The sequence below is a fragment of the Rattus norvegicus genome, chromosome 6 (assembly GCF_036323735.1).
Source record: "Rattus norvegicus strain BN/NHsdMcwi chromosome 6, GRCr8, whole genome shotgun sequence".
Lineage (NCBI taxonomy): Eukaryota > Metazoa > Chordata > Mammalia > Rodentia > Muridae > Rattus > Rattus norvegicus.
This window is the reverse complement of record NC_086024.1, coordinates 129,671,469-129,687,635: the sequence shown is the minus strand read 5'-3', so window position 1 is coordinate 129,687,635 and position 16,167 is coordinate 129,671,469. Positions and strand designations below refer to the sequence as shown.

Genomic DNA, 16,167 nt, shown 5'->3' with positions numbered 1-16,167 from the left:
CTTGTAAATCTAAGCATGGTAGTGCATGAGAGATCAGAGCTTTCTGCCTTCCAAACCCTGCCATCCAACATTGCAGACAAATGTCTCAATGCCAGCTGCCAGGATAGAGCCATTTCCACACTAGAGAGGTGGAAACTAAGGCAGATGAAGGGGCAGGGCTGCCCTACCCTGAGAATTCACCCAGGTCCTTCATCCCCCATTCCTACGTGGTGGCCACTAATTGACCCATAGGTATTTCTTTCTTTCTTTCTTTTTTTTTTTTTTTGGAGCTGAGGACCGAACCCAGGGCCTTGCGCTTGCTCTACCACTGAGTCAAATCCCCAACCCCGCTCCCAATAGATATTTCTTTTCTGCCTAATATTAGGCAAAGTCCCAATCTTCCCCTAATTGCCTTCGGGCAGCATATTCTAAGGGCCTGGGGCCACTGTGGGTGGAGTGAAGGATTTGTATACTGGTAGCAGTGGAAGTTCAGAATGGGAATCTAAGGTCCTGGTGGCTCAGAGCCACCGGGACTTCATCTCCCTAGCAGGAGGCTGAGGGTCCACGTGGGATCTGGGCGTGACCTCATTTGGGAGATTACTCACAGGACAGGAGGTCTCACCGGAAAGAAGGAAAGTCTGGAGTGTCACCGAGCACATCCTGTCCCCAGAACAAAGTTCCTAGAATCTGGGAGGGGTCAGTGACAGGAGCCAGCAGGCCGGCCTCTCAGTCCCACCACCTCTGTCCCACAGTCGCATCGAGTGGGTGTGGCTGCACTGGAGCGAGTACCTGCTGGCCCAGGACGAGTTTTACCGATGGTTCCAGAAGATGGTGGTCACGCTGGAGCCCCCCGTGGAGCTGCAGCTGGGCCTGAAGGAGAAGCAGTGGCAGCTGAGCCACGCCCAGGTGCTGCTGCACAATGTGGACAATCAGGCTGTGCTCCTGGACAGGCTGCTGGAGGAGGCGGGCTCCCTGTTCAGCAGGATCGGGGACCCCAGCGTGGATGAAGAGGCCCAGAAGAGGATGAAGGCAGAGTACGATGCCGTGAAGGCCAGAGCTCAGGTCAGTGGCAATGGCTCCATCATCCAAACACCTACCCACCCCGTCCGCCCCTTCAGCCTCTGCTGCTCACTCATGGAGGGTCAGTCCATCCGAAACCACTTTCCCCTCAATCTCCTGGCCTGTCTGCTCCCCTCTCTGAGGCATAAGCAAACCTCCTCAGTCTACACACTCCACCTCTCCAACCCACCCGCTCATTCGTTCATCAGCCTAGCATTCCCCAACGATTTACCTCTTAGCCGCCCACCTGCCCATCCACTCGCCCATCCAGCCATCCTCTCGAGCGCTAACCATGTCCATTTGCTTTCTCACCCGCCACCGTCTAATGCCCATCTTCACCCTCATCCATCCAGCATCTGGTTACCCATCCAGCAGCCTCCCGTCCCTTACATAAGCTGGAGTGGCTTAGAGCTTCACACACACACGTGTATGCTTAACACATGTGCACAAACTGACGGGTTGTGCTGTTCCTGCCCCCGGCGGTTTTCCTTCAGCCTCTATCCGTCTCCTTCCCACTCCATGTTTTTCTTCCCTCTTGGTTTCTCTCCTTCATCTCTACTGCCGTTCTTTCCTTCTTACCCCAGTCCTTCTGCCCATCCCCCCACCCTCCCCCCACCTCAGCCTGGATGTGCTTTTGCCACAGTTCATTCGATTGCTGTGTTAAATGATTGCTTTTTGGAAATTCTGATTTTCTTCACAGGTCTTTAGTATGTCCAACCCTTTCCTTCCTTTTAACAAATGTCCCTTGGCCTGCAGCAGGGTTAGGTTCTTCCTTGTCATTAAGCATGTGTGCCTAAAAGTGGAAGCATCAGGGGTGGTCACTCAGTGTCACTGTGTCTCCTGCATGGGTGGACGCTGAGCTCATCTCCTCAGGGCACGGTGTGCATCCCCATGGCTGAACCTGCCCTTAGCACACACGAGTTCGCTTCAGCCAGGCATCCTGGGAGTGGACCTTCATGGTCCCTGTTTCCCTGTCACTAGGCTGGCTTGGGGATTCCTGAAGTGAGTGCGCTCATTTGTGCTGAGACAGGGTTTCTCTGTGTAGTGACCCGCCTGAAATTCGCTATGTCCATCACACTGGCTTCCCACACACAGAGATCCGCCTGCCTCTGCCTCCTGAGTGTTGGGATTCAAGGTGTGCATTACCACACCCAGATGTGAGTGCTTTCAAAACCTGAACCCTGACCCAAACTGATACCATAAACTCTTGGTTCTGTGTTCTGCAAGATGGCTGGTTTTGTTTGTTGCTGGTCTGTCTATCTATCTATCTATCTATCTATCTATCTATCTATCTATCTATCCATCCATCTATCTTCTATCATTTATATATGTATCTATGTTTCTATGAATATATTTATGTATGTATGTATATATGTATGTATGTATGTATGTACCTATCTTAGGTAAATACTCCTTCCCATACACGTGTTTGTGATAGAGTGTTCGTGGTCCCACTGTGATGAGGACTAGAGGTACCTCTCTGGGGCTCTGTCTCTCTGCAGTGTCTCTGCTCCTTCTGGACATGAAAGCCCTCGTCCCTCTTACAATCTGAAGGAACAGACCCAGACCCAGCACCCAAGACCCAGATGCTCTGTCTGCTTTAGGCTGGTGGTCACAGTGTCCTACTTCTGCAGCACAGTGTCCCTTTCTGTGGTGTGCTGTAGTCTGAGTCCCAAAGGGTTGTCTCTCTTTCCTATATTCCTACTGGTGTTATGGAGGGAATTCACTTTTTAAAATTATCCTCAGTGCTGGGGTCCTCAAGCCCACAGTTTATGGAAGAGAATTTTGTTTTTGTTTGTTTGGTTTGTTTTTGTTTTTTTGAGATGGGTTTCTCTGTGGAGCCCTGGCTGTCCTGGAACTCACTCTATAGACCAGGCTGGCCTCAAACTCAGAGATCTACCTGCCTCTGCCTCCCAAGTGCTGCGATTAAAGGCGTGTGCCACTGCCACCTGATGGGAGAGAAAGAATTTCCATAATGATCCAGTATGCTGATTTCCACCCCTGGAAGAAAGTACCAGGAGAAAACAATCTGAATGAGAGGTTTTTGATTTGGCTCTCTCTGACTCTGCTGCTCTGAGCCTGCCGTGAGGTGAGCATCATGGCGGGTGTGGTCCAGGAAGCAGAGAAAGACTCAGTAGTCTCCGCTCCCGACAGCTCGTTTGGCTCAAGCTCATCAATGGATTGGCTCATTGATGAGGTTAGTGCCCTAGGGAGCCAATCGTTTCCCAACAGCACTTCCAGCTGAACCTCCTCCCACATGTGAGCCATGAGGTGACTTTCAGATCCAAAGAATAATGTCAGAGAGTGGAAATCCGTTAGAGACTCTGAGGAGGGACTGGATTCCGGGCCTGGCTCTGCTGCTGCCTAGCGATGTGGACCACTTAACTATCACTAGGCTCTGAACTCTGAGAACCAGCTAGTGTTTGGCCATCATAAAGGGTGCCTATATTCTCAGCATGTGAAGGACAGTCAGAAACAGCATCCTTGTTTGACACGCAGTACATGATGTTTGGAACTGTTTATGAGATCCCCCTATACATACACACACACACACACACACACACACACACACACACACATACACACACACTCACATACACACATACACACTCACACACATACACACTCACACACATACACACATACACACTCACACACACACACACACACACTCACATACACACATACACACTCACATACACACATACACACTCACACACATACACACTCACACACATACACACATACACACTCACACACACACTCACACACACATACACACACACTCACATACACACATACACACTCACATACACACATACACACTCACACACACATACACACACTCACATACACACATACACACTCACACACATACACACACATACACACACACACACACACACACACACATTTGGCTCCCCAGGCTTCTAGGCCTGGGTCAGGATAGATGGACAAGATAGTATTCGGTTGACTTGGCTCTTGTAGCAAGTTGTTTTCTCCTTGACAACCCAGTACTACATTGCTGGGGAAGGCATAAGAGGAAACCTCTCTCTGGATCTGCCTCTCCAGGTCTGTCTAGGAAAGGTGCTGGGCCCTTCCCTGTGATTTACCAAAACAGGTACTCTGTCCGTCAGCAGAACCCTGAGTACAGGGAGCAGAGGAGCTGAAATGTGAGTTTTGTGTGTTCATGTGTGCATGTGTGAGTGGAAGCTAGTGGGGCCTGGCCTTTGAAATTTTTTTAAATTGTTTTTTGTTTTCAGCTTATATAAATACACCTGGTTACATCTTTGTCTACCCTGTAAGAAGGCTGGAGGGCGGAAGGGGTGAAGAAAGGGCTTTGGAAAAACAATGCTTGCTTCCTAGAGCTAGGGTTTCTGTTGGGCTATCAAACAGGGGACGGAGACTCCCAGAGGCGATGAGTCGTGGTTGCTTCTGTATTGTGCTGGAAGCGATGTTCACCCAGCTTCCCCTGGCAAAAATCACACCCCAGCTACAGCACGAGGCAAATCACAGTCAGCTGCCCTGGGTAATCTGAAGCAGCCCCGTATCCCACACCTGGGATTAAAACAGATGCACATTTCTATTGATTTCCGTATTATTTTAAATAAACCAAAATTCTCACTACACATCAGCACAGAGAGAGGGGATTTGGAGCTCCTGGAGGAGGGAGGGTTTTCCTTTAGCCGGGTATATGGTCACTAGGCCTCCATGATAGGACCAGCAGGTATGGTGCAGAGGACCTAGCCTTTCTGGTATAGCTATTAGCTCAATCCCAACGTGGAAATAAGGTGTTGAGGCACGAGGGAATTGAATCCTGTAGAAGTGGGATGTTTTCACCTTCCAGCTGCTTGCTGAAGCCTGGGAACCCTTGATTTTTCTCTGGGTGTCTGAGAACCCAGAGGACTTAGAGAGACTGTTTAAGGGGGACTGGTCAGCTGGCTTGGAAAAACCAGAAGTGGCTTGGCCCATGGGACATCACGCACAAGCAAGTGTGTGTGCGCACATGCGCATGTGTGTGTGTGGTGTGTTATGTGTTGTGTGTGTTTGCATGTGTGTGTGTGTGGCGTGTGTGGTGTGTGTTATGTGGTGTGTGTGTGGTGTGTATTATGTGGTGTGTGTGTTTGCGTGTGTGTGTGTATGTGGTGTGTGTGTGTGTGTGTGTGTGTGTGTGCATGCACACGCTGGAAAGGATATTGGATCTCACGCAGCTGGAATTATAGGCAGTTGTGAGCTGCCTAACATGGGTGGTGGGAACCAAATTTGGATCCTTCGTAAGAGTAGCACACACTTCGAACTACTGAGCTGCCTCTCCAAGCCCTCTCTCCTTCTACCCTGTGCAGCTCAATTGTCAGGTTTGGCAGCTGGGGACAGTTATCAGCTTAGCCACCTCTCCACATCTGTTTCCATAGATGTCAGGTGTGTGGAGCAGTGAACACCTCTGAAACAGGTGGGGACAGGTGCACCCCCTTTGGCCTCTGGACCACCCCCTCCCCCGCAAGAAGCACCCGTAGAGGAGCTTCAGTCTTCCCAAAGCATCCAAAGGAAAGCGCAGGCAGGCCAGCTGATGCCAGGAATGTCTTCCTTGTTTGATTTGAAACCATTGCTTCAGAGCGAGCAGCAAGCAGCAACATCCGCCCTCTTCCACAGAAAAGGGCTGCCTGGCATCAGGCCATGGGTCCTAGACTTTCTGCAGCCCTTTGTTAGGGACATAAATCCAAGCCACCCCGTTAATTGCTTGGGTTTTGACATTGCTGACAACTCTGCCTGCTGCAGATGGTTTAATTGTTTGGTTTAATGAGGAGGCGGAGCCCTCATCCGCTCCGGCCCCTGTCACTCAGCGGTGGCTGAGCTCGGCTTTGAAATGGCTGTGGTGCCTGGCACGCAGCTAATCTGGATTCCTGCCTGCCGCTTTGCTAGGGCCTGCTCCCCATCATGGGGATTTTTATTGACTCTGGACTTCTCTGGGTGCCAGCACCTCATCCTTCACACAGACAGAGCTGCCTGTCATTCATTCCTGGCGGGGAGCCCCCTTCTTCCACCTTCAACATCAGGCTCAGCCTCTGGGGTTCCTGGCAAACCCACTGAGTCTCAACCATGAGCCTTTCCTGGGATTGGAGGGCACTGTGTATGCAAACCATAGCACAGGAAGTTGGAACCACTGAGGGGGTGGAAAAGGCCCCAACAACTTTCTGAAGGCTGAGGACTGATCTGTGAAGGGGGTGGTCCTTGCCAAGCCTCAACCTTGGGATGTAGGCAGTTCTTATCTTGAGATTCTCCTATCTTTCCTAAGTGACCTGGTCCTAAGCCTTGGCTATCCCATCTCTAAAATGGGGAGATTTTCTTGTGCTTGCTGTTATTACAGAGGTTTAATGAGCTGGTATTGTGTAGTTTGGGTGAACAGTGTCTCATAGGAGGGGAACCGTGCACAGACCGATGGGGGAAGGCTTCCCATCCACCTGCCTGCCCTCCTCAATGGAGAGCTTGTGACTCAGCTTCCCACAGGGTCAGGACCTTCCTAGACATGGCCTGTTCCACAGGGAGGAGCTGAGGTCACCGAGCTTCAGCTGCTGCACTGACTGGCCTCTCCTGTGGCTGCCCGGCGTTGGGCTAAGAACAGGTTTTAGATGTTTAAATGAGCAAGGAAAATTTCAAAGCGAACTATTTTATTACATACAAAAGTGACACGAAGTTCAGGCTTTAGGATCCATAATGAAAGGTTTGATGGGAACAGGGCCGTTCCCTCCGCACAGTCTCGCTGCTTATGTGACACAATGCAAGTAGCTTCCAAATGGGTCGAGTGATGGCAATAGAAGCCACAACGCGACAGGCAAAGCCAAAAGCATTTGGCTTGATAGAAACAGTTTGGGGTGCCCAGCTTACAGATCCCCCAACCCCCATCCCTATGTAGGGATGGAGAGTGTAGGGGCTGGGGATTTAGCTCAGTGGTAGAGTGCTTGCCTAGGAAGCACAAGGCCCTGGGTTCGGTCCCCAGCTCCGAAAAAAAGACCAAAAAAAAAAAAAAAAAAAAAAAAAAAGGGATGGAGAGTGTAGTCTCATGCTTGCTGTCTGATCTCATCTTGGGCCCCGTGAGAGTCCTGTACGCACTGCAATGGCTGATAAATTGATTATGGCTTATGGATGCCGTAAGCCACACAAGATGCAAGATGTGCACTGGAAGAGTCCCCGGGTCCTTTCCCTTGACTTTCTGTCAAACTCCCTCTGTCCTGCTTTGCTCCTGTATCACTGTGATGCAAGCTCTGACCGAAAGTGTTTCCTCTTCTGGGAAGAAAGCGTTTCTTTGGCTTTCTCTTCCACATCAGTGTCTGAGGGAAATCAGGACAGGAAGTGAAGCAGAGACTGCAGACAGATGCTGCTACCGTTTTGATTTATGGCTTCCCCTCTAGGTCATGCTCAGATACCTTTCTTATGCAGCCCGGAATCCCCCTAACTCTGGCTGTCCTAGGTGGGTGACTCTGGGCATGTCACTTCACTGCTCGAGTCTCAGAGGCCTTGTCTGTCAAGTTGGGCTAAAACTGAGAGGCCCCCGTGGGTGGGTTTACAGAGTGTGAATGTAACTTTCTTAGCAGTGACCCAGCAGAGCGAGGGCGAGGGCAAGGGTGAGGGCGTGGGCGCGGGGGCGGGGCGGGGCGAGGGGGCGGGGCGGGGGCGAGGGGGCGGGGGCGGGGCGGGGGCGAGGGCGAGGGCGAGGGCGAGGGCGAAAGCTCAGAGGGACAGTGGTCTTTGCTCCTTATCCTTGTTCATGCTGTTCCCATGTCCTATCCAGTGGCATTCCTCAGACATAGCAGGAAAGAATGCCAGCTGGACAGTCGACCAGGCCAGGTGCTGGCATGTGTGGGACTTCAGCATCCGGTTCTGACTCCAGTATCCATACAGATCCCTCACCCTCCCTGCCAAGCCCCTACTATTCCCAGTCTCAGGCATTGGGCTCCTAACCAGACTGGGACCCTCATGGCAGGCAATTCCCTCTACAGCACAGGGTGGAGCTCCTGGCCCAGGTGGCCCAGGACCATGAGCAGTACCGGGAGGACGTGAGCGAGTTCCAGCTGTGGCTGAAGGCGTTGGTGGAGAAGGTGCACGGCTGCCTGGGGCGGAACTGCAAACTGGCCACCGAGCCTCGCCTCTCTGTGCTGCAGGTACACCACCGGGACCCAGACGGGACACTGTGTCCCAGTTAGGTTGCCCTGCTGAAGGGGAACCTTCATGTTGTCCCAAGTGGGAATAATGTGGGTTGTCACACCAGACACAGGCACCTGAAGCACAGACTCCTGGAAAGAGAATCAGGGATGACAGCTGACAGAGGGGACAAATTGGACATGCAGGATCCCAGTCACCTGGTCTCAGATGTGGGGTGCATGGAATGTCAGGAAGGGTTTTTATTTGTTACAAGTGGGAGCTTCTCCTGCCTCCCAGATGATGGGGTGCATCTAGGGGGTGTGGTGATAGACGCTACAGTGGCCAGGGCAGTGCTACAGTGGACGGTCATCCCATTCAAAGGTCAAGGTGGGCAGGAGAAATGGGTCCATGCCACCTCTCATACCGCATGGTCTTGGGGGAGCATCTAGATCCTGCACCTTGCGAGTGGATGCAAGGGTTTTGACACCAGATGTATGCAAGGTCCCCGGTAAAGACGCTTCAGACATGACTGCTCTGTGGTATGGTGAAAGGGATCGTTTTTATTGAGAGAGAGAAGTCAGGTAGAGGCATCTGGAAGAGTCCAGAAGAGAGAGAAAGAAGCAGACTGAACATGGGCAGCAGACTGGACATGGCTGGGGCTGTCTATACAGGAGAGCGGAAGTAGAGAACAGTGAGGTTAGCATGGCTGTCAGGAGGACAGGGTCCAGGTTGAGCTTGTTTTGGGCTATTTGGACATCCTGTTGGAGTCCGGGGAATTGGAGTCTCCTTTGGACCAGACAGCAAGTTATCACCAGCAATTCATGAGCCGCTTCTCAGCTCTCCCTGTGTGGTGTCTGTACATTTATGTTTAAATCAATTTGCCTTTGAAGAAGGTGCTGACCATTATTTAGAAAGAAAGCTTAGAGTCAGGTGGAAGTGTCCAGCCCAAAGCTTGAGTATTGGGTTTAAGGTGTTGGAATGGTTGAAACTTTGGGGCCAGATTTGGAAAGATAAGTATAAATATTTGTGTTTGCCTATAATCGTATCCTGTCACAGAAAGGAAAGAAGTGAAGACTTGAATCACTGTTGGAAAGGGGGAAGCCAGCACTATAATATAAAGACGTAAAAATCAGGCATGGTTCTATATGCCTGTAATCCCAGCATCTGGGAACTCTGAGGATCTGAACTTTAAGGCCATTCTTGGCAGTAAATTGTGGCCAACCTGAGCTACATAAGCCACACACAGCATTCTTCACAGACCTATCCAAATGCAAAAAAAAAAAAAAAAAAAAAAAAGACAGATGTGCATCTAAAATCGAAATAGATATCTGCACGCAGAGTGAGGCTTGGCACCCCTTGACTCTTTGTGGATCCATGGCGTAGCTTGCTGATGGCTTCAAGCTGATTTGTCTTAAAGAAACAGATGCCAGACAGCGCTGATGACAGGGACACACATAACAGAGATGCTCTTCTGCAAGCACTCAATGGCTTGGAAGAGACAGGAGGGGACATTCTTATCTCTCAAGTCCATGTTACCTTGGGCAGACAGTCACCCTTGGGATGGTCCCAGGTCCCTTGGGATGGCCCCTAGGTCTGCTCTGGGAGCACAGCTAACCTTTGCTCTTCTGCTATCTCCCCATTACCCAGGACATCGCCAAGGATTTCCCTAGGGGTGAGGAGTCTTTGAACAGATTGGAGGAGCAGGCTGTGGGTGTCATTCGGAACACCTCTCCTTTGGGTGCAGAGAGGATCTCAGGGGAGCTGGAGGAGATGCGGATGGTCCTGGAGAAGCTGAGAGTCCTCTGGAAAGAGGAGGAAGGAAGGCTGCAGGGCCTGCTCCAGTCCAAGGGGGCCTGTGAGCAGCAGATCCAGCAGCTGGAGGTGGAACTGGGAGAGCTCAAGAAAGTTCTTCAGAGGCTGGCCCAGCAAGGCTTGGAGCCCACAGTGAAGACGGCCACAGAGGATGAGCTAGTGGCCCACTGGAGGCTGTTCTCGGTAAGTTCAGGGGTGTGTTGGACCTCGGGTGGCTGGAGTTACTCTGAGGCATAGAATTAATCACAGAAAGGCCTTACACTTCTCTGGTATGCTTGACTCTTTGGTACCTGAGTTCTCTGAAAGGGTCATAGAGAAACCAGGCATTTCTTCCCATTTTCCAGGAGAAGAGGCCTGAAATATTTTTTACCCTCTTGCAATCCCTAAAGCCACATAGTAAGTTGGTGGTTAATTAAGACCCAAGGAACATAGGATATCCAGTCATGGACTAAAACCCTTTCCTTCCTTAGCAGTGGGGGTGAAGATGGATGTTCTGCCCAGGGAGAAGTGAGGTTAGAGGTTGTGGAGAGATAGTAAGAAGAAAACATGGGGCAGGATCTGGGGAGTTGGAGCAAGGAAAGCAGTGTAGGTTCCTACCCACCCAGGAAGTCTTAGTCACCTCCGTGTTACTGTAACAAAATAGCCATGGCAACCAACTTATGAAGAGGAAAGGTTTGTGTAGCACATGTTCTGGAGGTGCCATTTGAGATCCAGTGGCTGTGTTTCTTTGGGCCTCAGGCAGGGACGACGTGTCATGGTGACAGTCTATGGCACATCATACATATATTCGCCTCATAAGCCAGAAAGCAGGGCCAGTCACGAAGACAAGACAAGCAGGCCCTATGAACTCCTTCAGTGGCACACTTCAAAAACCTAAGGACTTCCCCCTGGGCTCCTCCCCTGGGCTCCTCCCCCTGGGCTTCTCCCCCTAGGCTCCTCCCCCTGGGCTCTTCCCCCTAGGCTCCTCCCCCTAGGCTCCTCCCCCTGGGCTCCTCCCCCTGGGCTTCTCTCTCTGGCCTCCTCCCCCTGAGCTTCTCCCCCTGGGCTCCTTCTCCTGGTCCTCCTCAAAAGCTCACAGTCCTGTTTTCTCCACCACCCAAACCACAGCAGGAGGCCTGACTTGCAGGCAGTTTTTAGATAAAGATTCCCAACCCCCCTCAACCCCTTCCTTTGTGTTAACATCAGGATTCTGTCAGTGGTAGAATTGTCTAGCTCACATGATGTTCCAGTTTCCTTCCTTTGCACCTCAAACGGTGGGGGAGCCATGAAAGGAAATACCTAAAAAATCAAAAAGTAAAAAGCATCTCCCCCAACCTCCATTCTGTCCCACTATGGTGCTAAGGTTCTCTTGTCCATGCTTTATGAATTTGAGAGCTTTTCATGCAGCCTCCCAGCATCATCATTTTTCTGCAGAATGGACCATGCATCCTCAAGGGCCACCTGCTTTAGTCTGAGTTGCAGCATGGGTGGTGGTTGGCAGTGGAGATCGTAGGACCAGACTGTACGGTTTCACACAGGTCCCTGTCCTTCACTCTGGACAGACTGGAGGAATGGTTTCACTTCGGGAGTATGTGAGTTGGGAATATTAACAGGAAGCCTAGAGACAGTGCTTACCGCCTAGGAATGTAGGCTTGCTTTCTGAGTCCAGGTTGCTAACCAACGAACCACACTCCTAAGTTCCTTCCGTTGGAGCTTTGTTCTTCTTAGCCAGCTTTTACGTTGGTGCTGGGGATTGAATCCAGGTGGAGACCTGCAGGTTCCGATCTCTCAGAGCCAGAGGCAAAGGCTGTAGTCAATGGGAGTAGCTACAGGACAATGAAGCTAACATTTGTCACAGTGTCACTATGAGGAAGATGACACAGAGTTCATACAGGCAGCTACAGGGAAGGTTAAGTTCCAGGTTGGGGAGGACAGGCTGAGCCTAAGGATAAGACCCCCCCCCCCCAGCCCCAGTCCATGCCTTTGGTGACAGGTAAGACCTCCCAGCCCATGCCTTTGGTGACAAGGTCCTCCAGCTTAGCCAGTCACTGGCCTCTATTCAGCTCCTGCACACACATTGTAATCCCCCTGAGGAAGGAGCCTCACAAGCAATTGGATGTCATCTTGCAGGGGACTCGGGCTGCACTGGCTTCAGAGGAACCCCGTGTAGACCGGTTACAAACTCAACTAAAGGAACTTGTCATCTTCCCGGACCTGCAGTCACTCTCTGATAGCGTGGTGGCTGCCATTCAGGAATACCAAAGGTACCCAGGGAGACTGAAGCCAGGCAGGTCTACGGTGTGGAGGGTGGGCGGGACTCAGGTGCGGGATACTTGGCACCCTGTGTGTGGACGGTGGGCTTGCTGTCTGGGGATGGCGAGTATCTACTCAATGTAGACCCTAGTGTCTACATTGTTGCATTCGGCTCCCAGAAAGAGGTCTGAACTCGCTTTGCTTGGAGGCTCTGCTCCGCCTTTGCGTGGCTGAGCACTGGGAGAGAGAGCTTCCTCACGCAGTGTCCTTAGGGAGGGCTGCCTGTAGGTGAGCACCACTCCTCTGCCTCCGGCCATGCTGAGACTGATCAGAGTGTATCTTCCGCACAGCCTCTCCTTATCTCTGCCCATGGGCACAGTGGGGCTTAGCGACACATAGAGGAATGGCGCCCCCTCTGCAGAAGTGAGCACTGCATATTTGGGGTGCTCACCTAGTTTTGCTGAGGAGGCATCCGAAAACCAGCCCATCTGTCCCAATAGCATCTCTTTAGTATGTTTTATACCCCTGCCTGATTCTGGGGGATTTCTTCCGAAGGGGCATAGGCACTCCATCACAGGCTAGATCAATCTTCAGCACTTTCTTCCAGGGTACCCTCAGACTCAGTGTAGCTCTGGGTCCCACATTAACTCTCGTTATTTTAAATGATCTTTTAAAATGCGGATTAAGCTCGTTTAAGTCTTAAGTGGGAAGGGCAGTCTTCCAGCTTTCTGTTAACCAGAAGAAGCCCTCGAGGGTATGAATATTTCTGGGAGCAGTGTGAAGGGCGTCCTGGATTAGGAATGTTTCTGGGGACGTTCTGTTACTCATTCTCCAGAGTAGGAAAAAGGGGGTCAGACAGTACCAAGCCATGCAAGGCACAGTTGCTCCTCCCGCCTCTAGACTCCCACCCTTTCAGACACTGCAGTCTGGTTTCCTTGAGGGCCCATGTGACTGAGGAAGCCAAGGGTCTGTGGGCTTCGCATTCCGTTCTGTCTCAGTGCTTACAAATTCCCACCTAATTCCTGAGCAGGAGTCCATACACACTCATGGTATCCCATGCATTAAGAGGCCATCCCCTTCCCTGGCAGCCTGGGCAGAGGCAGGCCTTAGCCCTGGACTAACCTCGTTCTCTCCTCTCTGGATGTGTGCCCTGTGCTGCCCTGTCAGTATGAAGGGTAAGAATGCCAGGCTCCACAATGCGACCAGGACGGAGCTATGGCAGCGTTCCCAGCGGTCCCTCAATGACCTGCAGCTATGGAAGGCGCTGGCCCAGAGGCTCCTGGACATCACCACCAGCCTGCCGGACCTGGCCTCCATTCACACTTTTCTACCCCAGATTGAGGTAACCAGGCTTCGTGGGGATGGGCAGGCCACTGGTCCAGTGTGTGGAATCTCAGCTCCCCTCCCAGGGACAAACACATTCCTGGGTCCTCAAGATACCTGGGTCAGCCAAGTACCAAGTGCACAGGAAGGATTACCACTTGCTCTCAGGGACAAAAGTCATCCTTAGTCCTCAGGTAGAGGCAAAGCTGGGTGTGACTTTCATGGATCTCCTACTTGGAACTTTGTCTCCCTTGGAGTCCCCGCTACAGGTAGAGTAATAATGGTTCTTTGAGAGAACAGTTTAGCAAGCCATGGTCTTCATTGCGTCTGCCATTGACAGCCTGGCCAGTGGGACCTTTAAATACAGAATTGATCAGGCCAGTGTTAGGACTGAACATTGCCATCCGAGCCCAGGCTCTCCTTGATCCAAGCTTCATCTCTTTCTGGCCGCCAACTTAGCTGACAAAGTATTTGTTACAATACTTTGTAGCAAGCCATACTTGTTGTTCGTGGGAATTGCCTAGGGCTTCCTCCATCACCTCTTTACTGCCTATTAGGAGGTTAAACCCTTTCTGGAAACCTTTTATCTCATTGGTCAGGCAGGTCATGTGACCATCCTTTAACCAGCAGTGGCTGAAGACTGGGAAATCGTCATGATTTCTGTAGCCAGTAATTCTAAACCTTCCTTTGGGCACTTTGTTTCCAAAACAAATGTTGGCTGTTTGGGGAAACGGGAATATTAGGAAGAGCATTTGTCAGCATCTGTCACAAAGTCCCTCAACACTGGGGTTTCCATCGGCTCATAAACCCTGCAATGTCACCACTGAGCTCTCAGTCCATGAGATGCAATTGCATCCAGGGATGCTCAGATACACAGAGCAGAGAGGGAGGCATGAACTGTGCAGGGTGTCAACCTCACTTCATAGTTTTTGTTCCGATTATAAAAATATACCTATATTACCCAGAGATGGTAAGGATTCCAGGAGAATTAAACAAAAACTACCCACTATCCCACAAGTCACAGAGCCTCTATCAACACATCAGATCAGTTTCCCCCTCACCCTTGCTGGTCTACTGGGTGCTGCTGGGAGAATCTTTAACCAGCTTTGGCCCTGTCCCCTGGAGCATGCTGGTCTGCCTGAAGAATGGAGCTCACGCATGTGTGAGCCCAAGGTTGGTGCTGGGGATCATCCTTGGTTGCCCTTCCACATTAATCACTGGACACGGAGCTCACTGGTTGTGGCTAGTCTTGTCAGCCATCTTGCTTTAGGCAGCCCCTGGCACCTCTGCCTTCATAAACTGAAATTACAGTTGGCTCATTACGCCCACCCAGCACTCATTTGTTTTTCTTGGGATTTGAACTCGGGTCCCTCAGGCTTGTTCGGCAAGCACCTCAATTGTTGAGCCATCTCCCCAACTTTAATCTCTCCCTAATTGCCTGTTTTAGTTAGTTTTTGGAGACAGGGTCTCCCATTGTAGGCCTTGCTAGTCTAGAACTCGCAATGTTGATCTGGCTGGCCGTGAAATCACTGAGATCCACTTGCCTCTTGTTATTGGTGGGAACTGCCCAGCAGCCCAAGAGCTGTGTTTTCAGGATGTCAGAAGGCCTGTCAGTGATGGAGGGTCACTGTATACAGGCATAGAGGATCAAGCTGATGAGGTGTGGAGAGTCACCTCAGGGATGCCGGCTTGGAAGCAATAGGCAGGCAGGAGCTGTGGTCCAGGTGAGAGGCTGAGCAAATGCTGCAGCTTCTGGTGGTGATGATGGGCGAACATGGGTTTCCGAGACAGGAAAGAGGATGATGGATTATTCACTTGGCTTTTGGTAATGAGGCGCATGGGGGATGGGCGGTTAACAAAAGGACACAAAACAAAACCCCCAGGGATGGTAAAACTCAGGGCCCCCCAATTCACTGCTGCAAGTCTGTTTCCACTGTGGGAGTCATCAGATGCCTGCAAAGTCACAGCTCCAGCACAGCAACTGTAGGAAAAAGTCGGCCCCTGGCTGTACGAGGTGCATGGATACTTTGTCTCCCCTAGGCAGCCCTAACAGAAAGCTCCCGCCTGAAAGAGCAGCTGTCAATGCTGCAGCTGAAGACAGACCTGCTGGGCAGCATCTTTGGCCAGGAGAGAGCAGCCACCCTCCTGGAGCAGGTGACAGGCTCTGTGAGGGACAGAGACCTACTGCATAACAGCCTTCTTCAGCGGAAGAGCAAACTTCAGGTGAGCATCAGCAGCTTTGTCCCTGGAGCCTAGCCATGGGGGAGGGGGGGAGGGGGTAGCCCCACCCTCTGCCCCTGTGGCTCTGGATGTGTGCCTATGCTTCCTACAATCTCAGGTACTATAGACAGGACATGACTCTCATATGACCCCTCTAACTGGCTTCCTAGGTACCTGTCTGCTGCTGCTCACTCCAGCATGGAGGAGAAAGCCAACTCCTATAAGTTGTCCTGTGACCTCCACATGCATGTGTGTGGGTGTTGCACGTGCATACACACACGCACGCATGCACACACACACACGCATGCACACACACACACGCATGCACACACACACACACACACACACAAAGAAATTAAATGCAATAGAAGATGCAGATACAAGCATTTGCTAACTTTAATCCAC

General features: G+C 51.4%; 1 protein-coding gene across 7 annotated transcripts in view; it reads left to right on the top strand.

Moving 5' to 3' along the window:
* Positions 1-16,167, top strand: part of Syne3 (spectrin repeat containing, nuclear envelope family member 3) — a 91,899-nt gene that overhangs the window by 41,907 nt on the left and 33,825 nt on the right. For all 7 annotated transcript variants that reach the window (XM_039112110.2, XM_039112108.2, XM_063261793.1 and 4 more), the window contains 6 exons: positions 732-1,041; positions 8,034-8,195; positions 9,823-10,170; positions 12,097-12,230; positions 13,387-13,561; positions 15,583-15,765. In XM_039112110.2, the coding sequence (XP_038968038.1) occupies positions 732-1,041; positions 8,034-8,195; positions 9,823-10,170; positions 12,097-12,230; positions 13,387-13,561; positions 15,583-15,765 (1,312 nt within the window). The remainder of the gene's footprint in view (positions 1-731; positions 1,042-8,033; positions 8,196-9,822; positions 10,171-12,096; positions 12,231-13,386; positions 13,562-15,582; positions 15,766-16,167) is intronic.